This window comes from Camelus bactrianus, chromosome 13 (assembly GCF_048773025.1).
Source record: "Camelus bactrianus isolate YW-2024 breed Bactrian camel chromosome 13, ASM4877302v1, whole genome shotgun sequence".
Taxonomy (NCBI): Eukaryota; Metazoa; Chordata; class Mammalia; order Artiodactyla; family Camelidae; genus Camelus; species Camelus bactrianus.
In genome coordinates this window covers 47,920,443-47,947,222 of record NC_133551.1, presented here as the reverse complement: position 1 = coordinate 47,947,222, position 26,780 = coordinate 47,920,443, and the positions used below count along the sequence as shown (strand labels likewise).

Sequence of the window (26,780 nt, the reverse complement as noted above, 5' to 3'; positions counted from 1 at the left end):
CCAGCAGCCTCCCAACCATGTCCCAGAATGCTTGTAGCCCAGGGTTTCAGAGACCCCAGGGAGCTGCCTTCCTAGTCCTCTAGGCTGCCTCCTCGGCTCTTTGTAATCCTCTTTCTCATCCTCAATTGTGAAGCTGGAATGCTGGCCTCACTGCTGAGCGGCCTCTGACTGGTGGGCAATTCAGCAAGGCCCCGAGGCCTGGGCTGGCTTGGCGTGGTTCTGGGCCAGGAGAGGGTTGGGAAGAGGACACAGGAGAGGTGTGCCCCTGGACAGCCTTGACACAAGCCTGACCTTCCAGCTGTAGCTCAGTCTTTGCGGAAGGAGGGAAGGACTCACATTCATGCATAGGAAACCGGGCCCCAGATTTGAGAGGCAACAAGGTTGAAGAGAGAAAAGCAGCTTCGGCCTTGGCGTCAGATAGACTTGGGTTTACATTTAGACTCTGTCACTCTTAGCTGGGTTGCCTTGGGCACATCACCTTGGCCCCTTAGGCTTAATCTCATCTATAAAACTGATCTTTCAGAGTTGTTTTAAAAATTAAACAGGATGAAATATAGAAGCACCTGGCACAGTGCTTGACAATAATTTCTGTCTATGGCAAGTATTAATACTATATATTATTTTAATATTATTACTGGTGGTAGTGCTGTTAGAAGAGGCCAGTTATACTAGGGAGTGAAGCACTTTTCTGTCTAGACTGTAGGGCCTGACCTAGGAGGTGACCTAAAAACAGGGGTCAGAGGCCGGGCCTAGAGAAGGGAGAGACATGGGCCTCCTGGTGCAAGGCCGCAGGGGTGGGCTAGCATCCTGGAAATCCACAGGGTGGATGGCCACTAGGTGCCCGCGTGCAAGGCTTTATGGGACCAGGGCTGAGATGGGAATTGAGTGTCCATGTGCACCTAAACCTATGCTCTGCTCCAGGCCTGAGAGGGAGGCAGAGCCTTAGGATGGGCTCTGCCCAGGAGGAGCCCAGCGTGGACACCACCTTGCCTCTGGGGATACTCAGTGCAGGGCATCCAAAAAGCATGGTGATGGGGGGAGGGCATAGCTCAAGTGGCATCCCCAGTACCTGCTCTAAAAATAAACCTAGTTACCTCCCCTGCAACCAAAAACAAAAGGCGTGGTCAGGCTGGCCAGCACCATGGCCTCCTATTGCTCAACGAGGCCTCTGCTGAGCCAGCTCCATGGTCCTCACCCCACAACCTCCTTTCCGAGCCTTGGAGATGAGCTCTCCCAGATACCATGTCCTCTTCAGCCATTTCCAGTGGACACAGCCCTTTCTCCCTTATCTCTATCCCCTGTGAGAGCCAGCGAGGCCCCCTGCTCATTCCCCATCCCCCATCCCAACCATTGCTCCTCCCCCCACAGAAATGCCGAGGGATAGGGGCTCAGGTCACCACATCCTGCTCCTCTTTGTCACCATCATTCATGACCTCTTGGTGACTTGCCTCATAATCACTGTCATTGCCACAATCATTGTCTCTCCTCTTCCCCCTCCTCGTCTTCTTCCTCCTCCTCCTTTTCTTCCTCCTCCTCCTTCCATCATCCTCATCATAGCCCTCTTTTATTAAGCTTTTCAGTTCGCCAGCCTTTTTTGAGTTCCTTCCTTCAGTTCTCATAATGACCCGATTTGATAAGTACTGTTACTATCCCCGTCGTGGGGTTTAGGAAGCTGAGGCACAGAGAAGATGTATTATTTGTTTAAGAGCACAGAAGTAGGTAAAGGGTAGAGGTGAACTCTGACCCAGCTCTGACTGCCCCAGGGATCTTCCTAAGAAATACATCTGACCACATCACCCTCCTGCTTAGAATTCTCCATCAGTCAGCTCCTACCTGCCGTGGCCCACGGGAGTGATAAGAGCTACCTTTTACTGAGCTCTTCCACATGCCAGGCCCTGGGCTGCATGATCTATGAGGCTGTGTCAGCCAGCCATCTCAACCCTGTGAGGCCGATACTGTGAGAAGTAAGTGGTAGAGTGGCGTTTTGGACCAAAGGTGTCTCACTTGAACCGTCACACTCTAACACCTCTCATTTACTCCATGATTCATTTATTCAGCAAATCCAAGTCAGTCACCAAAATCACACAGAGCCCCGGGTTTCAAGTACTGTCTCTCTCGCTTAACAACTGCCTCTGCCCTTGACTTTCTCCGTTTCCAGCCAGTCTAGCACCAGAGAGTCACACGAGGAGAGAGCTCCAGCTGAGATGGTAACACTTAGTGGTGTTAACTTACTAATATCTTGACACTGCTTGCCACTCCCATGTCCTATCATTGTTCTCAGAACCTACTCTCACCATCATCTTCAGTTCTGCTCTATCTCCATCCCCACTCTAACCAGAAATCTCATGTCCAGCTCTGCAGGGAAGATAAAGGTCATCACTAGCTGAAAACTCTCAGTGTCCCCTGCCTCTGACCTATAAACTTAACTGCACCCCATCCATCCCTACATCCATCCTCCATCCTTTCGGTGCCTCTTGTGTTCAAGTTCACTTTTCTCTTCTGCTCTAGGTGCTGTCTCCTCCCACCTTCTCAGGAACTGTCTTCTTTTATTTATCTCTTTTGTTACCTCTTTACTGGTGCCCCCTCTTACATCTACACATTTGTTCAGGTCTCTCTCACCTCAAAAATAAAAGCTTCCTCTTCAGCTGGTGTTCACTCTCTCCCCTTCCTTTCTTTTTCAGGTTCCTGGAAAGAGTCATCACCTGTCCATCTCCATGTTTTTCCTCTTCTGATTCTCAACCCTCTCCAGTCTATTTTCCAAACCTATCCCTCTATGGCAGTGGCCTTCTGATTCTAAATCCAGTGTACTCAGCCTTGCCTCCCTTTAAAGGAACAGCTCGTCAGTAAATATTCAGCGAGCATTTACTGTGGCCTGGGCACAGAGCTGAGCTCTCGGGATATACCTTGATTCTTACAGACTCGTGGCCAAAATCCTGGGAAGCATGCTTGATTCCTCCATCTCCTTTGCCTTCTGTATTCAATCATTCAGTCTCCAAATCTATGGTTCTCCCTTTTAAAAATGTCTTCCTTGGATTATTTCAGCAGCTTCCTATCTCCTTGCCTCCAGTGGGGTCTGCCACCAACCCATTCCCCACATCTGTATCCAAAAGATTCATCCTCAAGTGTCCATCTGGTTGGTTCATTCTCCCACTTAATGGGTCCCTCCCCATCGCCCACATGCAACAGCTCTTGAAGTGCCTTCTCGAACAGTAGCATCAGTATCACCTGGAAACTTGTCAGAAATGCATTTGGGGGCCCCACCTTAGATCCTCTGAATGAGCACCTCTGGGGGTGGGCTCAGCAGTCTGGTCTAACGAGCCCGCCGGGTGATCTGGATGCAGGCTCAGGTGAGAGAGCCACTGGCCTGCAGGATAAAATCCCAAGTTCACAGCCTAGCACTCTGGGACCGGGGCCTTCCCGCCCCTTCCTTGTCCTTGCCACTCTGTCTTGCACCCAACGTCGCTCTCCACGCTGGCCATATCAGAGTATATATCCCATTTCACACCTCCACGTTTTGCCTGCTTCCCTTCCCGAGGCTGGATTAGATGCTCCTCCTCTGAGTCCCCATCATAATGCTCATCACTCTGTTGTACTTAAGGGTTTACTTATCTGTCAACTCTTATAAGCCTCTGGAGGGCAGGAACTGCCCTGTTTATCTCTGTAAGCCCATCGCCTCCAGCAGCATTGGAGACAGAATTAGCATATGTAAATGAATAAATAAATGTGGAAACTGAGGCCCAGAGGAAGGCAGGGACTTGTGGCAGAGTCAGGATTGCAACCTTGATCTTCTGACCCTCCATCAGGGCTCTTTCCTCGCAAGTAGGCCACCTCCTCTCCCATTGCCCCATGAGATCATTCTTTTCTATTCGGACCCTTCTGTCCTTTTGCTCTCCTCTCACCTCTCCTGGGCAACTCTTTCCTCTTAGCCATGTTTGATCTTCTTCTGTGGTTCCCAGATCATTCTCCTTGATAAAGAAATGAAAACTAAACAGTCCCTGGCGCTCTGCCTCTTTTAGAGGCACCGCACAGCCGGCCCCAAGCCGACTCCTCTCTTTGTTCATTGCTTTTTCCAAATATAGCTTTCAGAAAGGTTTCTGACCCTCTCTTCATGGCATACATCAAAATAAATTCCAAATGGACTAAAAAGTAAAATATGAAAAAACAACCAAAGGAAATTTTGAAGGAAGTAGAATAGAAATCAAATCCCTGGAGGGGAAAGAACTTCCAAGGGACAGAAGTGCTAGGAGGAATCAGGCTTGATAATATATGAAAATTTATATTAAATTTGCAACAACAGAGGGAAGAGTATAGCTCTAGTGGTAGAATGCATGCTCAGCACCCAAGAGGTCAGGGGTTCAAACCCCAGTACCTCCTGCAAGGGGAAATCACTGAAGAAACCTAATTACCTCCTCCTCATAAATTCACAACAACAAAAAAGACTGGCTACCACCAAACTTTGAAAATATATTAAGGAAATATGACAAATGGTTATCATCAGAGTTAACAAGAAGACCATTCGGACCCCAGCAGATAATGGACAGGAGACTGAACAGATCACACAGAAGGAAATATAACTAGTAAGCAATAGAAATATGTTTGACCTTTCTGGCAGGCAGAAGATTCATGTGAAGGCACCAGGAGGCCATTTATCACCTATCACATCTTTGGAGGATGTGTTTAACTATAACGCGTGATTCTGGCAAGAGTGCAGTGACAGGTGCTCTCAAAGGCAGCTAGTCAGGGTGTAAATGGGGACCAACTTTTTGGAAAGGAAATGACACTTGGCACCAGGAGGCATCACCCAAAGGAGGAAAAATCTGCCTACAAAGATTTGTATTATAGTGTTATTTATAATGGCCAAACCCAAATATAACCTAAGGGGTTTATTATGGAAAGCATGGTTCAACTACTGGACGGAGTATAAAGGAGCAGACCGGCGACCCTGCAGAGGCTGCAGGCGCCCGGACCAGCCAGCGCAGCTGCTGTTGCTGTTGCTCCTTTGGTGAGGACGGGTGAGGTTGGTGAAACAGCACTGGAGTCAGTATTAGGAACAGAAACCAGTCCCTTCCTCTGCCTCAGCCCACATCTTTGAGTTTCATTTTCCCCTTCTGTACAATGGGCATAGTAAAAGCTTCCCTGTGTGGCTCGCCTTGCTGGATCTCTTTTCAGGGTCTAGAGGGAAATGCCCACCCTAGGCCCATCCTCCCCTGCTAGACCATCACCAGGTACCGGAGACCTCAGAATTTCTTGCCCTAGCAGTGCCAAGCTCACTGATGGTGGAACTCACCTCCCTGCGCATATCCCTAAGCCCAAGGAGGGATGCTTGCAGAGGCTTTGAGCAGAACTTGGATGTACAAGCTGGGCAATCCCCATGCCTGCACACAGGGATGGGACCAGGGTGAAGGGGAGGGGAAGATAGACTGGGGCTAGCTTTCCCTACTCCACTGTGGTCCAGAATTGTTTTTGGGGGTTGTTTTTTTTTTTTTGGTGGAAGGGGGGGCAATTAGATTTATTTATTTATTTTTGAAGTGACAGTACTAGGGATTGAACCCAGGACCTCATACATGCTAAGTACACACCCTCCCCCTAGAGCTCCAGGAATCCAAATTCTCAATTCAGGCCTGCCCTTCCAGGTTGTTTTTCAAGAGAGGATAGAATAAGGGATAAGTGGGGAGCTCAAGATTTCCAGATACTACTATATATAAAATATGATAAATAAGTTTCTTCTGTTATAGCACAGGAACTATATTCAATATCTTGTAGTAACCTATAATGAAAAAGAACATGAAAAGGAATATATGTATGTATGCGTATGACTTAACATTATGCTGTACAACAGAAATTGACACAACACTGTAAACTGACTACTTCAATTAAAAAATTCTTTAAAAGAAAATAAATAAAAGCATGCAGAGGTCTTTAAACAGAGAGAGAGAGAGGATAGAATATATTTTATTTAATAGCTTGATACCTTGATACCTTGATTAGAATCTAAAATTTAAACATGTGGTATGTGGACATCCACTTGTAATTTTGTCCCTGGCCCCACAAATCTTAGGGATGAGCCTGCCCATGCATGTAGTACCAATGGTTGGAAGTGAAGCTGGGTAGACAAGGGACAGACGGTGAAGGGTCTTGTAAGCCAGAGTCACATCAAGGTGCTTGGACTTCGTCCTGCACACTAATAATAGAAGACAACGAGCTGACTTTCTACCAAACATATCATGTGCGTGACTTTTAATTGTCATAGCATAGAAACGCTATGAAGAAGGGACTAGTCTTCTTTCTCATATTTTATAGATGATAACGTGACTTTGAAGGACAAAGAACTCTCTTACGGATACAGAGTTAGTTGTTAGGGTTCAAAAACAGAATCACGGAATTTGAGGGCAGCCCAATCCACAAGCAAGGATGGGAAGGGTGCAGTTGTGGCTGGATCTGCACAGAAGCCACATATTGGTGTTGCTTGGTTCCTAGGAATGACTGAGGATTGAAGACCGAGTTGTTGGGGAGGGATGGTGGCAGCTGGATCCCTCAGAAGAAATGGATTGGATAAGAAAACAAACCTCTCAGGTCCTTGGGTTTCTTTAGGAGGGGACTGGACTGGATGTTCATAAAGGTCTCTTGTATGAATGCAATCAGTATTTTGAGGGTTATTCATTGCCTGAAATATTATAGAATACATTTGTACAAAAAGTACATGGTTTATATGTAACAGATACTTGTGTATTTGTTGTTTCGTTGATCTGGGTTAATTAATTCTGAAATATTTACATCTGTAAATAGCCCTCTTTTCAAGCTCTTCTTCACTTTACTTCGAGTTTTCTTAGTATGACACCTTGCTCATTCTCCGTTTTAAGTACTATGCATGTGAACATTTTGAGGGTAGGTCTTCCATGTATATGTTTTAAATAAGTATAGCAGATGTTTTAAACCTCTTTTTGGCTTTCTCACATCATAATAATTATACTAAATATTGAGATATTTGTACACAGCCCTGTCTTTCCCACTGGATCATAAACTCCTTTTGAATAAGGAAAAAAAACAAAACCAGACCTGCGCTCTTGACTATCCTGACCAGCTGTCTCAGTGGTCAGTGGAAAGCCTCTGAGATTTTGGCCCTGAGAGTATCGAGATCAGATTTGCGCAGAATTGAAGGAAGGCAAGATGGAGGCAGGGAGGGCTGGTGACTCCTGGAGTGACTGCAGTGAGAGCTGATGACCTGTCCTCGGGCAGGAGCAGCAGTGGGGACAGGAGCAAACACACCTGCCCTACTCCTAGCTGCAGGAGTCCAGCCCCGGGTCAGTCTCTCCATTCCCAGACCTCTCATCTCAGCATGCAGACTGCATCTCTCCTAACAGAGAAGGGCAAAGAGGCTGCGGGAGAAGCAGCCTGCGAGAGCTCAGGGCAACACTGCGGGAACCCGACTGGGAAGGTGCTTCCTTCCCAGAAGCTTTTCCCCTTTGCTCCTGGCTGTTCTAACAAGAGCAGAACAAGTTGCATCAGCAGGAGACTGGCGGCTCCACACAGATGAGCTGGGTCCAGACTTGACTGAGGCAGGGACATTCCTGGAGGAGGGATTCAAACAAGAATGCAGCCCGCAGGTGGCCTGGAGGAGAGGTTCATCTGTTCCGGGGCTGGATTTATAGACCTCTGTGTTGTGTCCTGTGGGGCAGGGGAATGAGACATGAGAGGCCTCAGGCCATGTTTGGATTGGCCTTCTGGAGCAGGGATGTGTTCTGGTGGCAGGCTTGGCAGTGTCACCCAGCAGCAGAAAGGCCTTCAGCACCCACTGCCCTTCTGCAGGAACCAGAGGGGAAAGCTGGCTCCCTCATTTGAATTATGTATGTCTATGGCCTCTCTATGGCCTCTGACATTGCTGGCCACACCCTCTGCTTCACTGTCTTGGCTTCTGTGACACTCACTCATAACCGTAATACGTAAGACTTAATGAGCTCTTGCCATGTGCCAAACATGGTTCCAGATGATGTAAAACACACAGCACCTCACTTAGTCATCACAACTCTCTGGAAAGTAGGTCCTGACATCCCCGATATGCACGAGGAACTTGAATCTTAAAGGGATTATATGACTTGCCCCGAGTCACACAGACATGGACTCTGGATGTGGACGTGGGTCTTCCCACAATCGTCCACTGCCTCACACTCCCCTGGACCTTCTCGCTGCTCTTACTGTTGCTCCTCAGTCTCTCCCGCAGGCTCCTCTGCTCCCACTTGCCCCTTCGGTGTTGGTGCTTACCGGATTCCGTTCGGGGTTCCCCTCCCTTCTCAGTCTGCACAGAGATTCTCAATCTGAAGTCACCAAACCCCCGCGCCTTCAGGGACCCTGCGTCCTTCTGCCGTGGGGTGCTACGTGTTATGTGTGCGTGCCTGTGTATGTTTTTCTGAGAAGAGCCGTAGCTTTTACCTTAGGAGACAGGCTGCAGTTGTGTTGGTACTTGATATTCGCATGCCTGGGGGAGCGCGGCCATGCCCCAGCCAGATCTTGGTCTGACTGTTCCTCCTTTCCCTGGAATTCCTGAGGAGGCTCTGCACCAGGACAGCGACAGATGGGAAAAATAAAATCACAGCGCCGAATTGTTAGTTGTGCTGGTTCCCAGCGCCCTAACGCAGGCTCTCTGGGACTGGAGATCTAAGCACAGGACTTGTTTCCTCCGGGGTCCCCATCTTACCCTGCCCGAAGGTGGTAGGAGGTTCAGCGCTCCCAGCACAGATGAGCAGAGCAGGGGCCAGGATGCTAGGCTGCTCCAGGGAGGCCAGGAGGAGCTGCGTGTGTGCCTTTTCATCTCCTGCCAGTGAACGTAACACATGTATCCTCAGGTCCAAGCAGTCGCATCCATCGTTTCCCCTCCCGGGAAAGAGTAGCTTCCCCTTCCACCCTGGGGCTCCTGTCAGATTCTCAAAGGGGGCTTGGGATCATACTGCTAGTTTCCTCCCGTTTCGCATGGTGGTTACACCTGGACCTGTAAGTACATGGGAAAAGCAGAAGTTCAGAGAGGGAATCTCGTGTCACAGAGACCCAGGCTCTGAAGCTGAATCCAGCTCAGATTCTCCCCAGCTGCATATGCATCTGGTCAGGTCCCCTCACATCTCTGAGCCTCAGTGCCCTCTATGAACTGGGATGCGAGGCACCAACCAGAGCAACCCCTAACTCACCTCAGAGCTCCTGGCAGGTAGACCGGGGTCCCAGTCATCCTTGACCCCAGGCCCCCAGACCTCCTGAGGTGAGAATAACAGTGATGATAAATGATGTGGCAGAAAGAACACACATCTTGGAGTCACGACACCCGGGTTTGCATCTCGGCACAGCCGCTTACGTGACCTTGAGCATGTGGCTTCATCTTGGGTTGTGTACCTGGGATGTGGGTGAAAGTTGAAGAGACATAAAGAATGTCTGTGGAAACCAGCCTGGAGCCTCCCCCTCCCCCTATCTCTGCCTCTCCCTCTCCTTCCCCTCCCCAGAAGCCTTGCACATCCTCCATTTCGGGTGTGTGTGGGCAGGCGTGGGCAGGAACCCTGGTGGGCATGGGGGCTGCTGGGGCCTGCTGGGCTCTGGAGGAGGGACAGAGGCTGTGCACCTGCCATCCCTCCCAGCACACATCTGGCCCTCCCAGGAGGGGCTTCTCCCCAGCTCTGCGTAAGATCTTGGCCATTTCTCTTACCCTTCCCTTTCCTACTGGGTCCTACTGCCCTGACCTATATCCTGTTACACACACACACTTCTCCTGGACACAGAGGGAGACAGAGGAGGAAGCTGGCCGGAGGTCTGCTCTCTTGTCTCACTGGGGCTGAGACCCAGAGAAGTTTGCTCCAAGAGCTGATCCTTTGAGCTCTGACCGTTGGAGGACAGGTAGAATTTGCCCAAGAAAGAGGTGTTGCCAGAGAGGTGGGGAAATACGAGGCAGGGGTAGCTGGAGGAGCAGACAGTGCATTGAAGGCCGCGGAAGATGACCCTGGAGACGGGCTGAGGACAGCGGAGGAGCCTGGGATGGACTTCGTGTCCCTTCTACCCTGGTGGGCGGTGTTGCACTGGGCCACAGAAATGAATCCGACAGCCCCTGCCCTGGGGCTAATGCTGGTGATAATAACAGCTGGCCAGTGACTGTGAGCTGGGCACTCAGCCTGAATTATCTCACTGAATCCTCACAGCACAAGATAAATCTGCTAGTATCCCTGGTTTATCCATAAGGAGATGGTATGTTTCTTGCCCAAGGTCCCCACACAGTTGAGTGACCAGAGCTGAGTTTGGATCCAGGGCCAGGGCTCTCCTGTCTTAGTCAGCTTATGCTGAGTGCAGACTGGGTGGCTTATAAACAACAGACATTTGTTTCTCACAGTTCTGGACGCTGGGGAGTCCAAGACCATGTTGCTGACAGATCTGGTATTTGATGAGGGCTTCTTGCTTCATAGATGGTTCTCAGTTCATAGATCATTATGTCCTCACTTGGAAGAGGCGAGGGAGCTCTCTTGGGCCTCTTTTATAAGGGCACGAATCCCATTCTTGAGGTCCCTGCCCTTAGGACCTAATGAACGCTTCTCAAAGGCCCCACCTCCTAATACCATCACCTTGGGCATTAGGCGTTCAACATAAATGAGTCGGGGTGGGGGGAACAAACATTCAAACCATTGCAGATCTTAACCATATTTTATTGCCTCCCAAAGACTAGAGGTCATTTCTACCTTGGGATGAAGGAATTCAGGAAAGACATGAGGAAGGAGGAGATGCTGAGTCTTAACAAATGAGGAGGGTGGATCAGGTGGATAGAGGTGGGCAGGCCATTAGAGACGGAGGAGCAGCATGAGCAAAAGCGTGGAGGCGTGAGTTAGCCGGTGGGGCCTTCAGATGGGCCGAAATTGGGACTGGAACAACAGGCAGCGTTACTGGCTGAAAAGCTGAGATCTCCTGTGGACAGTGGTGATGTGATCTGGTTGTATATAGATCATTCTGGCAGAGAGCAGAAAGTGGTTTGGATGGGCAGAGGGGGCCCATCGTTGGGCACTCATTACATGTTTGTTGAGTAAATGAATGGAATTCAACAATAATTTTGTACCGTTTATGCTCCAGTCATTCTACTGGGCTCTGGGGGCGGGGGTTAGTGGTCAACAAGACAGACACTGGACATGGCCAGTCATTATGATGGTCCGTTTGAAAGATGGTGAGACCTGGACTTTGAGTGGCAGCAGTGGCTTTGGGAGGAAAGGATGGATCTGTGGGAGTCTACAGAAAACAGAATCAAAAGAACTAGATAACCAGTAGTACAGAATGGATGGGAGAGATGAGGAATGTCAATTCCCAGGCTTCTGGTTTGGAAACCCGGGTGGACAACAGAGGTTAGGGAACACAGGAGGAGGAGCAGACCTGGGGAAGCCAGAAGTGACTGAGCTGTCTAACAGCAGAGGATGGGTTACATAGGTTATGGTACACCCTCGTGACAAACTTCTTAGAGAACGCAATTTTGACGTCTATCGCATTCAGTTATGTAGATGTGTCATTTAATCAAACCTCCATTGTACACTTTCAGATTTTTTTTCTGGTTTTCCACTTTTATAAATAACACTGTAATCTTGACAAAAGTCTTCACCATTCTGATTACTCTTTTAGAAGAGAAATGTAGTCATCAGGTGTAAACAACTTTGAGGCTTTTGTTACATGTTGTCAGATTGCTTTCTAGAGAGGCTGTACCGAAAGTTACTCCTATAGTGGTGTAGCAGAATTCGGTCACAGCACATCAACACAAGCACTAAGATGTGTACACAGATACACATGAATACTTTAGGGGATAAAAAAACAGTATCCTATCATCTGCATTTCTTTTTCACTATTGAGTTTTTTCATGCTTTTTAACCTTATTTTACATTTTTCCCCATTTTTATGGGGCTTATTGATTTTTCATGACTTTTTAAAATATTATGTATTATTATTTGTGTGATAAAATTTTCCCCACTTTTTTGTTTCCCTATTAGTTTTGCTTATTATATTTTTGATGCACCAAAGCACTTTAAAGTATTTACAAAGTCAAAATCTGTTTAGCTTTTTATTTCTAACATTGCATTAAGGAAGTTTAGTGATAAAATATACATCTAAATTTTCTTTTAGTTTTTTTTTTTTTTAGCAATTAGTTATTTTGTGTGTGGTGTGAGGAAGTAAATTGATCTTTTTCCTAAGTAGCGAATTTTCAAATATCACTTGCTAAGAAAATCGTCTTATTCCCACTGATGGTGAAACTTCCTTTATCATAACCTAAGATCTGCTTCTGGACCATCTTGTTTCATTGATCTTTGTGTTGATTCTTATACATCACTGTCTGAATCACTGAAAATTCATAATATACTCTAATATCTAATTTTTAAATGGGGGGATGTTTTTACCTGTTAAATCTTTGGAGTGGGTTTTTTAAATTTTTATTTTATTATTTTATTTTATTTTTTGGAGTGTGTTTTTAGAGTCCTTTTGATAAATTTCAAAAAACAAAATCCTACTAGGATTCTCCTTAGAATTATGTTACAGTGTTACACCTGCACTGACCTAGATGGAATTGGCATTGTGTTAATATTCAGCCTTCCCATTGAAGAACATGGTTTGCCTCTCCCATTTTTTTAAGTTATCTTTTTATATCTTTCAATGAAGGATTATAGTTTGGTTTTTTTTTTAACCATAGGTCCCACATAATTAACTTTATTGCTCAGCATTTGATGTTTTTGTTAGGACTGCAAACAGATCTAGTTTTTATTATATCTGGTGACTTTCCTACTGGAGTACAGATCCCATTGCTAAATTATTTGATCCATTCTGAGTTTAGTTGATTTTTTTTTTTTTCAGGCAAATAACACACTCCCTGGAAATAATCAGCTGGAGTGCATGGTTTGGTTACATCTCCAGTCTGCAGGGTTGGTTTGTGACTGTGTCCAGCGGTACTCAGGAGCCCAGGTGTAAGGGTGGGAAAGGTGGATGAATGGGTTGATTGCAAGTTCATGGTTTCCCTGGACTAGGACAAGAAGATGGCAAGGGGCACTCACAAAGAGAGTGACTAAGGTGACATACTTGAGGGACTAGACCAGGAGACTAGACGTGTACCGAGCAGAAAACCAGGGCTGGGAACTAGAGGAAGGGAGATGGGTAGATGGAGAGGAATTGGTGGCCCTGGAGTGAACGCTGGGGTGTCAGGTTTCAGAGCTGATGCCTTTCCAGTCCAGTACTGAGATCTCTGCAGGAAGAATGACCTCATTTGCAGGCAAAGAAACTGAGGCTCAGGGAGCCTGTCCCTTGCCCAAAGTTCCCCAACACCTTCGGTGGCAGAACTGGGACTTGGGTGTCATTCTGCTGTGCGGTACTATCTCATGTTCTGTCTTTATTTTTCAGGTTCACTTTAGAACAGTTGACTGAGAGAGCGAGGAAATTCAGCAGAAGGGAAAGGAGGCGAGCCCAGCAGAGCAGATAGGAGAGAGAGGACAGGCTCTTTCTGGGCCCCTCAGTAGCGGTGAAGGGGAAGGGTACAGCTGGGCCGCTGGGTCTCCCTATTGGCCCAGGAACCCCTCAGGCCAGAGCAGGACACCCCGTGCCCGGCCCTGCAGCTCACTTTGTATCCTCCATCCACACTGTGGCCCCACCATGTGCTCGCTGTTCTCCACCACACACCTTGTCTGTCACACATCCGTGTCCCCACCACACAGCTGTGTCTACTCCCCATGACCCAGGTTCCCCGTACACCCCATGCTCCCCACCTCGTTTCTCATTTGCCTGTACACACTTTGGGTCCCCACTATTCACCTCGTCCCATCATAAGCTGTGTGCCCACTCACGCCCACTTGTGCTATGTCTACAGAGTGCATCGGATGGCTTCTGGAAGTCTGTGGCCACTCGAGTGCCCAAGGAACCCCCCGAGATTCGCATCCTGAACCCATACTTCATCCAGGAAGCTGCCTTCACCCTCATTGGACTGCCTTTCAACAATGGCCTCATGGGCCGTGGGGTGAGATGTCTGGGCACTGGGAGAGGGAGGAGGGGACCTGGGCCAGAGGTGCCTTGGGAAGGAGGGATGGGGAGGCAGGGTGGGGACAGAGAACTCAGTTCTCAGAAGTGGAGCTCAGCTCAGGAGAGCTTAGCTGAGGGTCTCAGCCTCACTCTGCACCCCCTCCACCTCCCTCCAGAACATCCCGACCCTCGGCAGTGTGGCAGTGACCATGGCACTACACGGCTGTGATGAGGTGGCAGTTGCAGGCTTTGGCTACGACATGAGCACACCCAACGCGCCCCTGCACTACTATGAGACTGTGCGCATGGCAGCCATCAAAGAGGTGCAGGCCTTGGGGGGGGGGGGCGGTCCCTGGGCAGGGAGGGGGAGGGGGCAGTGCCAGCAGGAAGGACAGACTCTGATGGTGTATGCACAAGTGAACAGTAAAGGGACAAGCCAGAGGCATGTCTGGCTGCCCAAAGCTCCTTGGAAGGCCCTGCCCTACCCTCAGTTAAATTGGGTCACCAGGCATCCATCCCTGTCTTGCAGGCCTCTGACCTGCACCACACATCCTCTGTGCCCCTCTCCTCAGCCTCCCTCTGAACCCTGCACTCCCTTCCCCAGCCTTCTCCCCACACTTTCCCTCCCTGGCCCTCTCCTTGTCCTGGTCCTGCCTCCTCTTTGCTCTTCCCCAGCCACCATATGCTCATCCTGGCTCAAGGTTGGAGCCATCCTGTCTACCCCAGTTCTCCCCTTCCCCTCAAGGACTTCCTCGCCCCCTCAAACAGCCCACAGACATTACCTTTCAGTCCCAGGATGCCCCCGTACCTCCTCCATGCTGCCCCCTGGCCAAGCACTGAAGCTTCTCATCCCCCAGAATTGCTTTCTAGGTGATCCACACATACCTTACAGTTCCAGAAGCATTACAGTTCTCCCAGTCAGTCAGCCTCTCCTGGCCTCCCTCCCTTCACAGCAAGAGCCCATGTAGAAAATCTGAACGCCTCTTACAACACCCCTTGCCTTGCCTTCCGCTGCTCCCATCCTGGACCCTGGGCATCTTGGGCTTGTGCTTTGAGCAGTTTGTCTACTCCTGCAACTGGGTGGTGAGGGTGGTTAGACGAAATCTCCCATCTGTGCAGATTCACAGTTGAACAAGCCCTCATTCCTCCTCGCCAGTCTCTACATGCCCGTCTCCAGCCCTACTTCTCTGTTCGGAGCCTTATGCTCCCCAAAGCTCTCACCCCCCTCACCTCCTCCACAGCGAGAAACTGAGGCTGCAGTGGGGACTCTGTCCCCTTGGCACTCCTCACTCCTACTTGGCCCTTGCCTGTCGCAGCCTGGCTTCCCCCTTCACCTAGCATGACTCCCACCAAGGTCACCAGTGACTCAAGGTTGCCAAATCCAAAGGACACTTGGGAGTCTTGTCCTTCCTGACCTCTCAGAAGCAAGCTCTCTTGCTCAGCCTTCTGAGTCAGTCATTTCTAGTGCCCCCCCCCATTCCACTTGCCAGTCTCTCATCCTCTTTTTCAGTGTCTTTGATTTCAACCCACCCCTTAAGCATCAGCATTAGCTAGGGCTCCAATCCTAGACAATCTTCTCCCCACTCTACGCATTCTCCAGATTTATGTCCCCATCCGTAGCTTCAGTTCCCATCGCTGTTGTTTTAGGAGTTTTTGGTTCCTTCAGGCTGCCTCAAGTAATTGGGAGTCATTTCAAAGACATAAGAGAGACTTGGGAATCTCATGGGAAACCAGGAGCAGCCTTACAAATGAGCCCCCTGTTGCCTGGAATGGGGTTCAGGAGTGGGAAGCTCATCCTGGGTCCAGGAGAGAGAGCCCAGAACTGTCTGATCCCCCTAGCCCTGCCTCATTTTCGCCATGACCCTGTTGGTCCTTCCATCTCTGCCCCTCTTCACGTACCTCCTAGCTGTTCAGTCCTCTGCCAGCACCCAGTCCACATTGATCTTACAGCCCTCACCTGCCCCCCAGCTTCTGTCTACTACTATATTTGGTCTCTTACAGATTCCTTTTCTGTAAACTCTTTGTAAATGTTTTCAGCAGAAGGTGAGAGGCCATAGACCTAGGCAGGAGCCGGATCATGAAGGGCTTTCTCTGCCCTGGTGAGGAGAAAGGAGTCTAGACTTTGCTCTGAAGGCAGGAGGGAGCCATGGACTAGTTTCAGGCTGTAGATTAGCAGGCAGGAGGGTCACTGTGGCTGCAGCAAGAAATAGAGGGGTACAGGCAGGAACAGAAACTAGCCAGAACGCTGTCATCACAGTCTTGACAAGAGATGCAGGCTCCTGCATGGGAACTGTTCAGTGATGATAAGACAGAGTAAGAAAATTAGGACTTTAAATCAGCGAGGCCTGGAGACTGCCTCAATGCACGAATGAGGCAGAAGGACGCCACCTTCCCCGAAGCCCTTCGGTGGAGGCTGTTCCTTTCTTCCACCTGCCACGTCTCAGTTTTCAGGCCATTGCCCCCGACCTCCTTCCTCATCCTGTATAACCATCTGGCTCTGAGGCTCATGGCATCTGCTGCACCTCCATGCAGAATGCTGAAGAGTGCTGGCTCTGAAATCAAGTGGCCTGCGCTGAGCCTGGCTCAGTACCTTCCTTTCTTTGTCATTAAAAGGGTACTAATAATAGCACCTACCTCCTAGGTTTGGGAAAGATTCCCTGTGATAATGTATTAAAAAAAAAAAAACCTGGCCACAGTAAGTGCCCATACATGTTAGCCATTGTTAATGTTCATGTTTTTACCCCTACTTATTACTGTTACCTCTCAGCATCCTAGAGGAGTCCCTGAAATGCTGGCGCCCGGGTGTAGGATCCCCACTGTCACCTCGGGGTGTCTTCAGCAGTCACTGAACCGTTTAGCACCTCAGCCTCACCATGGCTTCACCTCCACTTGACTGGCCAGCCCATTCTTTGGGCCCAGTGGGGGCGTATGGGATGTGAAGACAATGGAGCAAGGATCGAACCCTGGGGGATATGTGAGGGATGTCAAAGGAATTCATAAAGGAGGAGCAAGCAGAGAAGTTAGGAGATGCAGGGTCGTGGAGACCAAAGGAGGGAGTGTTCACGATGTCCGGCTCCACAGGGAAGTGCATCGAGATGTGTGCTGAGACACGGCCATCAGCCATACCAGTTAGGGGGTGCCCGATGGCCGTACCAGTTAGGGGGTGCCCACAGACTGTGGGAAGCGTAGTTTCAAAGCAGATGGGGCATTGGAGCCAGGTTGCAGTAGCTGAACACTGAGTGAGGGCAGTACAGGGAGCGCCGGTGCAGCGCACGGTGAGTGCTCCCTGGGGAAGCTTGGAGGACAGGCTGAACTGAGCAGTAGCTAGAGGCTGCAGTGGGTTTGCGTGGGAGTCTGCCACGGCAGGGACATCTGGGCTGGAAATGTCCATTTGTGAGTTGCGAGCACAGCTGCCTGTTCAGATGAGATTTCCTGGGAGATGACAGAGGAGGGAGTGTGATGGTCAGGGCAGGACCCTGGGAGCACCAATATTTAAGGACTGGCTGAGGGAAGAGGAGCCAGAGATAAAAGACGGAAAAAGCAGTGAGAAGGAAGGCACCTCTGCGAGTGTGGACTGTGAATGGGATGGACCTCTGCATCCAGAGTTGGGGGTCCTGGGGAGGACCCCAGAATCCTGCCCCGGGCCCGGCCCGCAGACAGCGTGGACAGCGCGGGCTGGAGAGCTCTGTGAGCTCCTGTGCTGTCTGCGGAGGAGGAATAGGGGAAAGAGAGCACAGGGAGGAGGCGAGGCCTGTCCCAGAGATCTGCCTGGGGCAGGCTTTTTGTCAACTCTTTTATTATGAACTTTGTCAAACACATTCAAAGTATAGAGAATAAAATAATGAACTCCCATGTACTTTCACCTCCCTGCCCCAGTTAACATGGAGGCCAGCATTGTTGGTTCTCCCCCACCCCTCACTGCTTATTTGGAAACAAGCCTCAGACATCATTTCTTCCAGCCATAAACATTTCAGTAAGTTTCTCTAAAAGATCAGGATGATTTTTTCATCATTACACCATTATCACATCTGAAAATTTAACAATAATTCCTTAATATCATCAGATATCCAGTCCTCTGCTGAGCTTTCACCCTCAGTGACTCTCGTTGGGTGATCTGGAAACTGACCCGTCAGTTACGTCTTCCTGGGAAGTGATGAAGGCATGGGATGAGTAAAGAGCCGTATGAGTTTCTACACTTGCCTGGATCCTGGCCCTGCCACTCCTCCATGCCTCCATTTTCTTCCCTGTAAAGCCTCATTTCATTCAACACATATCTACTGAGCATCTACTCCGTGCCAAACAGTCCCTGCCTTCAAAGAGAGACAGGGAGCCAGATGTTTAAATCTTCAAGGAATGAGGGGAATCACCCAGGGTCTGCAATATGGAGGAGCAGTTTGCAGACTGCTGAGGGTAACAGCAGGGGCCAAAGGAGCCAGAGGTTTGAGGGAGCACCAAGGGACAGTTGTGTAGACGCAGCAACAAAGAGTGAAGGAGACCCTGCCCAGCTCCAGGCACCCTGGAACGTGGGTGTGAGGGAAGAAAGAGCGTGTCTTGGGGATGCTGTCCTGAGGGGCAGCCAGGCTTGTGAGCACAGGATGTTGAAGGGAGCGTTCAGAGAAGAGGATTATAGAGAATTTTGCCCAAGTTTCAGACTGAAAATATTTGGAAGGTTGGAGAAGGAGGACTGGATCAACAAGGACCAGACCAGAGCTGTAAGTTCTTCGTGTTGGTAAATAGTGGCCGTGAACACGGCCAGGGCAAGCCTCAGTGCTGACCGGTGCAACAGAGCGGTCAGCTGTGTCCGGACTGTGTCAAGGCTATTGGTTTCAGCATTCTTTTATTCATTCAGTCCTTTTTCATTCTTTGAGAGACTTAGCCATCACAGCTTCCTGGTGAGACTACTGGGGATAGGAGAGAAAGTGAGCCTGGGAGCAGTCTTCCCCAGAAAAGCCCTGGCTGGCAGCGTCTTCCCTGCAATGTCCACATTACTAGTAAGATGAGCTTGTCTTCCGGCCCCCTGGCTCCTCTGATCTGAGGCAGGATTTCATCAGCTGCCCCCAGGCCTGGAGAGTAGATTGCATCAGGCCGAGAATGACTAAGCCGCCCACGTGGTTCACTTTCCAGCAGGCCCACCCCCAGGCCTGGGCCGGACTGAAGTGACTCACGTTGCCTGACCTCTGGGTGCCTAGGACCAGGCCCCGGACGAGCTGCCGGGCAAGGAGGGGCTGAAGTCTGTGGGAACAAGGTTGCAAAGCCTACTCTCCTAAGACTTGGAAGAAGTTAAAAGGCATGATTTTCCTGGGCTGGGGAAGGGGGTTAGAAGGTCATTTTCTCCAAGCCTCTGGAAGGGAGGAGGGTGAGCTGTGGCACTTCTAGAGCAGACCTCCCGCAGGCACAGGGGGTTGGGAGTGCTGCTCGGAAGAGGGCATTGAGTCCTGGGAAGGTGCGCTTTAGCAGGGCCATGTCTTGGTAGCCACCTGGGCTGCCCCCTGATCTCTGCTCCATCTTTTCTTCCAGTCCTGGACGCACAATATTCAGCGAGAGAAAGAGTTTCTGCGGAAGCTGGTGAAAGCGCGTGTCATCACTGACCTAACCAGTGGCATCTGAGGTGGACCCAGCACATAGCCGCAAAGGTCCAGCCACCGCCACCCGCCCACGTCATTGGCCTGGGTCTGGCTCTGCCTGAGAGGCACGGGGGTCCTCAAACCCAGAGAAGGACAGTGCCAAGTGGCCCCAGGGGTGACGAAGCCTTGGCGGGGCAGCCAGAGCTGTGTCTGCTTGGAGGCCAGCCTCAGAGACCAGCACTCAGCCTCACTCTCAGCCTGGGTCCTTGCAGCCAAAGGGCCAGGAGGCCACTGGCCGTGCCCAGCGGGCCCAGCATGCAGGAGGTAGACATTAGGCAGCAAGGCTGCTGCCGGAATCATTTCTCCAATCAGTGTTCAGTGTATTATCATTTTGTGAATTTGGGGTGGGGGGAGGGGAGGGATAATTTATTTTTAAATATGGTTGGAGATGTCAAGTTTGGTCCATTTGCCGTGCAGAAAGAGACCCAGTAAAGGGCCCCTCAGGCAGTGGTACCAGTGGGCTCCCTGTCTCAAGAAGTGCCATGACAGGCCCTGCTCCGGGGCTGCAGGGACATGGGCAGGATCTCAGGCCAGCCCTCGCCAGCTCATGACACTGTTTGGCCTTTCCTGGGGAGAAGGTGGGGTACTCCCACTCAGCAGCCCCTAGCTGTCCCACAGGGAACCCTGGAGCCATCCTTTAAGCCAACAAGATGCCCCTGGGCCTGAGTGGACAGAACTTCAGAGCTCAGGAGTCGAGACCTGGCACAGTCTGATTGGAATGGCCCCCTCCCCTACTGCAACTGACCCCTTGGACAGTGCCCCAGGCCTGGACTGACCGACCTGGCAGCTGTTCTGGATTTCAGCAATGAGACTGCCAAGTTCCTGGGTTCTACCTTGAGCCTGGACCAGGGGGAAGTGAGGCTCAAGGACCTCACCCAGGCTGTGGCAGCCATGCTGGGCAGCCATCATGGAAGCAATAAAGCTCTTCCCTGAACCTGGCCTCCTCTCACTTCCTCTGACTTTCCTGGGAGAAACAGGAACCTGGGGCCTCAGCAATGGTGCTAAACACAAGGGCCATCTCTCCAGCCCTCCCTCGTCCCTTTCACTTCTTGCGTCAGCTGCAGGACCTAGGTAGCCACCTACGGGCCTCTTGGAGCCTCTCTTGTCCCATATAGTCTTGTACCCTCTTTGCCTTAAGAGAGGCAGACCAGGGGTATCAGGGCATACCCCAGAATCTGCCCTGGTGCCTCCTAAAAGAGCCAGAGGGCAGGGGGTTGGAGCCCACAAGCCCTAGGGACAGAGATTCCGGCAAGCCCAGAAAGATGCACTGCAGAGCAGCCCATGGACTGAACCCACTCCTGGCAGCCCCAGCTGAGCCCTGGAAAGACACAACCCCCACTCAGCACACTGGCAAACAGTCTCCCCTGAGCACCCCTCTTCCTGCACAGAACAGGAAGGCACAGCCCAGCTCTAGGCTCCCTCTGGCAAACATTAGAAAGGACATCCCCCTACCTCCAACCCTACACCCCTAGAGTCCTGGAATCTGCTCTCTCCCTTTCCCAGCATCCCTAGGCAGGCCTGAGAATGAGGCCAACACATGCCTGTACCTGAGGCCACAAGCCTTGGAGTGAGCGTCCTGCCAGAGCTGCCACAGTGCAGCAGGTGGGGCTGGCTGGCCTCTCACCTCTCACCTGCCATCCCAATACCAGTGCCATCCCTCCCAATTACCCACATGCCCCTTTACTGCTGTGCTTTGTCCTCAGAAGAAGCCTCCTCAGCTGAGGGGAAAGCAAGGCCCTGACTGAGGGACAGGCAGGCCCAGAAACCCCCTTTGATTCTGCTGGAAACAAGGCCACTGTGATGCAAACTCCAATGCACACTGTGTGCTACGTGAATGATGCCCGTAGAGCTGCACAGGGCATAGGCTGCATGCCTGCAAGTGGAGGCCTGGCTGATAAAGCCCCGGGGAAGAACCCTCCCCCTCAACTGGGCAGCTGGCGGTGGGGAGGCAGCAGAGAGCACAGCTGCTTGCTCACTGCCAGGCCTCTTGTCCCAAGGGATCCTGCCAAGCCTGGGGACAGCCTCCAGCCCCACCAGTCAGTCCCCACTGCTGCATGGAAACTGCTCTCCCAAAAGCTGTGGTTCTCAGGCTGGCCATACCCCAGAATCACCTGTGCAGATATGGAAACTGCACATGCCCACCCCAGTTCTGATTCAGGTTTGGGGTAGGGCCTGGATGCACATAGTTTTAAAACGTCCACAGGTAGTTCTGATGCACTGCCAGGGTTCCGCCCATCCACACACGTTCCTTGTTCCTTGAGCACCTTCACCCCTACCCACGGCTTCCAATTGTCCGTTGATCAACAATTCCCAAATCCATCTCCAGCCCAGTTCTCTTCACTTCGTGCCAGGTGACAAATTCAGCCACTTCCTGAACATTTCCACTAGGATAATCCACAGGTCCCTCCAACCTGACGTCAGACTCTGAACTCATGTGCTCCTGCCCCCAACCTGTCCCTCCTCCAGGAGCCCCAGCTGCAAGGATACATCCCCTCCCTCTGGTGACCCAGGCCAAAAGTATGCAGTTGTCTGTCCTGCTTCCTAACCCCATCCAATCAGGCACCAACAGAGTTTGCAAAAAGGGGTGGTCCTACAAGAGCCCACAAAGCCCCATGCTCTCCCTACAGCTCAGCTCGCCTCCTCTCTCTCCCAGCAGCCTCCCAACATACCTCCAAACCATCCTCCCAGCTGCAGCCAGAGCCAGTCACTGAAACGTACGTCTGATCACACCATTCTCCTGCCTGAACTCTTTCAATAGTCCCCAGTGTCAGTGAGATAAAGTCCAGACTCCCCAGTATGACACCCAGGATCTGGCCTTTCCTTACCTCTACCCATGTTGCTCGCCCAGCCTCCATCCCACCTGCCAAATTGCCATGAGGCATCTGAAATACTACCCTCCAGCACGTACCTCAAGCCTCAGTGCAAGTGTTCCTCCTCCAGGACCCTCCCCTTCTTCAGCTGTTCCGGCCAAGTAGCGGTGCTTGCAGGTGTGTCTGGACTCCAAGCCCCAGGCAGCGCGGGAAGGGAGCGGTGGGGAGGCCAGAGCAGGATCAGACCTTGAAAACTCCAGTGCAGTGCCTCACCGACCCAAGGATTCCAGTGGGTCTGTTGAAAGAAGAAACTAGCAGTGGATCAGAGAGAGCAGCTAGTGTGGAGGGTGGAGATCGTGAGAACCCAAAGGCCGGTGGCCCAAGGCAGGGACTGGCCTGTCCCCTCCCTCTCCCACCCTCAGCCCGGCCTCCCAACTCCCTACTTCAAATGTCTACAAACTGTGACCGCCCAGTTCCGCGCTTCTGCGCCGCCTGGGTTCTCCCTTCTGTCCTGGGGGCCCTTCCCAGTGTCTCCTCCCTTCCACCTCTGGGGACGCAGAGGAGCCAGGGGGACTGGATTCTGGAGGGTGGAGCAGCCAGGTGAGCCCTGAAAGGTGGGGCTGGGCGGGGGTGCTTGGGCCCCACCCCAGGATCCGGTGACGCCGGGGCTGGAATTTGACACCGGACGGCTGCGGGCGTGAGGCTCCTGAGGGATGGAGTTGGGCCCAGCCCCTAGACACGGCCCACGGGCTCTACCAGCAGCAGGTCCCTCGGGTCCAAGCCCTCGCTGTGTCCCAGACCCAGAGCCCTGTACCCACGGTAAGCCGTCCTGTTTGCCCACCCCCCATCCCAGCCCTGGGGCTAGGGGAAGTGGGCAGGGTCGTCCCCCTCCACTCCTTTCTTACATCCTCCCTCTCCTGGGCCCGCTGCGCAGCTCTCCGCCCCTCCCAGCCCCCTCAGTCCCTCTTGTCTCTTGTCGGACTGCGCTAGCCTGGCCGGCCCGCTGTAACGTGAGGCTCCCGCTGCTGCTCCAGGGCTCAGACTGGTTGCCAAGTCCACGCTTTGGGCTAAAAGAGGCACTGCCAGGTGCATAGCCCTGGGCATGAGCCTTTTGAGCTGTGGGGGAAAGCCCAGCACTGGTCCCAGGAAAGGTGCCTAGAAGAATACAACACAGAGCCACCGTGGTGAGTATCGGACTGGTGGATGGGGAGGCAAGGCAAGGGCTGCAGGACAAGTGGCCCCAGACAGTTGGAAAGCAGACATAGGGCATGAGCTGCCCTCAAGAGACCTGCTCCTGGGCTCCCCCTAGTGCAGGGGGTCCTTAAGCCTTCTTTGCCCTGCTTTCCCTCTATCCATGAAAACAGTCACTAGGCTGGCTCCTCAGGCCTTTATTCCATTAGCTGAGCACACCTGGCCCTGAAGAACCACACCAGGGAGGTCTGGGGAGGAGGTCTGGTCCACAGGTATGCAGAAATTCTGTGTGCTAGGGGATGGGGGTGGAGCTGACCACTAGGACCCAGGAGCAGGCCAGCTAGTGAAGGCTCATGAGGGCCCCAGGGCCGCAGAGGGGTTTTTGGGAGTGCCAAGCACTGTGGCCTCACAAAAGCTGGTGGGGCTCTGAAAGGCTGATTGGGCTCAGGAAGGATGGTTCATGGGGGCAACTTCTAGGAGCAGGGCCGGGCTGCCAGATCCAGAAGAAGCTGGAAGGGGAATAGGCCAGGACCAGCTCTCAGGGTGGCTCAGCTCTCAGAGACCAACCAGGATGGTGTAGAAGCCTGGCTCACCCTTGTGGGAGTTGCTCAGGCCTGAACCTGGCTGAAGGTAGCAGAAAAGCCCACCCCGCTTTGAGTCCACAGGCTTGGCAGATGCTGCCCCCTGGTGGCCATAGGGAGCCATGGCCCAGGCCCCTTGTTCCTAGAGGTCTCATCGCCTCCCACCATCTGCCGGCTCTTGAGGGGACATCTGTGGTCAGAAGAGAGGACTTCTGTGGTCAGTCGGCTCTGAGTCCAGATAGAGGTCATAGAGGAGCAAGGTGCAGTGGCGCTGGGCGGGCAGCACAGGCTGAAGCCTGGGCCTCACTGTCATCAGCTATCTCCGGTCAACCAGCAAGCATCCTAATTCTCTCCTGGCCACAACTTCCTCTTCTTCCACAAGGAGAGAAAATTCTCTGTGAGATCGAGGGTGTCCAACTCCTCCCTTATCCAGTCAGTTCTGGCCGCTCTAGCCCTGCAGCACAGAGTAGGAAGGTTCCTTCCTTCCCCGCACAGCTGTATGGGTCTAGCCTTGGGACCTTAGATAATCGCTGAGCTTCTCTGAGCCTTGTTTGTCTTGTTTGTCTGGAAAATGAGGATTGTACCATTTACCCCATGGAGTCGTGAGATCAGGAAGAGGAAACAGGTGCAAAGCACCAACACATAGGTTCTTGATGCAGCCGCTTCTCTTGGGCTGAGTCCAGCTGCCCAAGCCCCTTGTCCCTCACCTGGAGAAGCTGAAGTGGAAGGATAACCTGCACAAAGGAGAACTCGACTCTTAATGTTCCGAGCTGGCTCTAAAGGAGGGTGGGGGACCAGGTCCACTACAGCTGATGGGAGCTCCTGGTGTTGACAGAGATGGAGCCCGGACGTGGAGGCCTGTCAGTGCTGCCCCTCTGGCCCCGGACTAGGCGGCAGGTGAGTGGTTCTCCAAGTGACTCCCACTTGGTATTGAGGAAAGGTGGCTGGACCAGGAAGGGAAGGCAGGGCTCCCTGCACAGGCATCAAAAGTGGGAGGGGAAATGGTCAGGGAGGGACCAGGAGGAAGGTCAGTGCCCTCGAGTGATTCCTTCCCCCGGCTCCCTGGGACAGCTGACCCACCATCCTCCAACCTAAGCCATTCCTTCCGGCTCCAGCCCCTCCCTGAGCTCCACCCTAAGCCTACCCGGGTGTCCTCTTCCCCGCTGAGGCTGCGCGTGGTCTCTCCGGACAGCCTGCCCTGTGGCCCACCCTGGCCGCTCTGGCCCTGCTGAGCAGCGTCGCGGAGGGCGAAGCCTCCCTGGGCCCCGCGCCCCGCAGCCCGGCCCCCCGCGAAGGCCCCGCGCCGGCTCCGGCGCCCCCCGCGGGCCACCTGCCGGGTAGGTGACAGGGCGAGGGCGCGGGACTGGGGGCTGGCCGGGGACCCGCGCGTGACTGCGTCTCGTTCCAGGGGGCCGCGGGGCCCGTCCCTGCGGCGGAAGAGCCCGGCGGCCACCGCCCCCGCCGCCCGCTCCCGCGCCTTCGCCCGCGTCCCCACGCGGGGCCCGCGCAGCGCGGGCCGGGGGCCGGGACCGCCCCGGGGGCCTGGGGAGCCGCACGCGGTCCGCGGGGGCGCGGGGCTGCCGCCTGCGCTCGCAGCTGGTGCCGGTGCGCGCCCTCGGCCTGGGCCACCGCTCCGACGAGCTGGTGCGTTTCCGCTTCTGCAGCGGCTCCTGCCGCCGCGCGCGCTCCCCGCACGACCTCAGCCTGGCCAGCCTGCTGGGCGCCGGCGCTCTGCGGCCGCCCCCTGGCTCGCGGCCCGTTAGCCAGCCCTGCTGCCGCCCCACGCGCTACGAGGCCGTCTCCTTCATGGATGTTAACAGCACCTGGAGGACCGTGGACCGCCTCTCGGCCACTGCCTGCGGCTGTCTGGGCTGACGGCTCCCTTCGGGGATTTGCAGACCGCACCCCTGCCAATGGATCTTCCTGCTTGGGGCGGGCCAGGGCCTCAGCTGGAGATCGAGGCCTTGGCTGGGTGAGTGATGGACATCCGCCCTGCAGAGAGGGAGGCCCGACTGACCAGAGGCCCCAGGGCTCTCACCCTGCCAGTCTCAGACCCAAAGACCCATGGAGACCCGAGGACCCACTTCTCACAGACTGGCACTGACCAGGCCATGGACCCAGGACTCCTCTGGAGAACCAGCAGTGTCAGGTCTCAGCCACAGCCCAGGCATGCGGGGACAGATTTGGAGGAGACACGTTGGAATTGCATTGCTGGAATGCCTGTGCTGGACTGGGCCTTTACTCACTTGTGGGAGCTGGAGCCCTATTTATTATTTCTAAGTTATTTATTTACTTCTGTGGTTTGTCAGATCCTTTACTGAGCTGTGGCAGCTGCATGGGGGATAGGTAGAAGCAGCTGGATGGAGATCACTCCCTGAGCATCCCACTCACAACTTCAGGCTCACTCAGCAATCATAGGCGTAGCCTGGGACTGCCTGCCCCCAGCCAGCAGCTCTGGGACATAAAAGGAATGAAATCCATACAGAGTGGGTGGCAAAGGTGTGTTCACCAGTTCCAACAGTCCACACACAAACCCTTGCACAGTCCCCAGCAGTTGGATCCTGGGGTTGCAGATGGAGAAA

At 52.6% G+C, this 26,780-nt stretch overlaps 2 protein-coding genes across 8 annotated transcripts in view; both read left to right on the top strand.

Moving 5' to 3' along the window:
* Positions 1-20,550, top strand: part of ST3GAL3 (ST3 beta-galactoside alpha-2,3-sialyltransferase 3) — a 187,225-nt gene extending 166,675 nt beyond the window's left edge. For 4 of the 6 annotated variants that reach the window (XM_074376640.1, XM_074376638.1, XM_074376639.1 and 1 more), the window contains 3 exons: positions 13,844-13,990; positions 14,169-14,315; positions 19,510-20,550. In XM_074376640.1, the coding sequence (XP_074232741.1) occupies positions 13,844-13,990; positions 14,169-14,315; positions 19,510-19,599 (384 nt within the window). In that variant the 3' untranslated portion in view covers positions 19,600-20,550. Of the gene's footprint in view, positions 1-12,840; positions 12,909-13,843; positions 13,991-14,168; positions 14,316-19,509 lie in introns of those variants that run through there. The other 2 variants (XM_074376641.1, XM_074376642.1) reach the window with 2 other exon arrangements.
* A 2,558-nt stretch (positions 20,551-23,108) lies between these two features.
* LOC123615000 (artemin) lies at positions 23,109-26,490 on the top strand. Of its 2 annotated transcripts, XM_074376643.1 has the most exons (4): positions 23,109-23,245; positions 25,034-25,095; positions 25,391-25,535; positions 25,607-26,490. In XM_074376643.1, the coding sequence occupies exons 1-4, from the start codon at positions 23,140-23,142 to the stop codon at positions 26,071-26,073; spliced, it is 780 nt and encodes a 259-aa protein (XP_074232744.1). In that variant the 5' UTR covers positions 23,109-23,139; the 3' UTR covers positions 26,074-26,490. The 2 variants fall into 2 exon arrangements, 1 of the variants encoding a protein (XP_074232744.1); XR_012511321.1 differs by lacking the exons at positions 25,034-25,095; positions 25,391-25,535; positions 25,607-26,490 and adding exons at positions 23,361-23,610; positions 24,858-24,983 and having other exon boundaries at positions 23,110-23,245.
* The last annotated feature ends 290 nt before the right edge of the window (positions 26,491-26,780 follow it).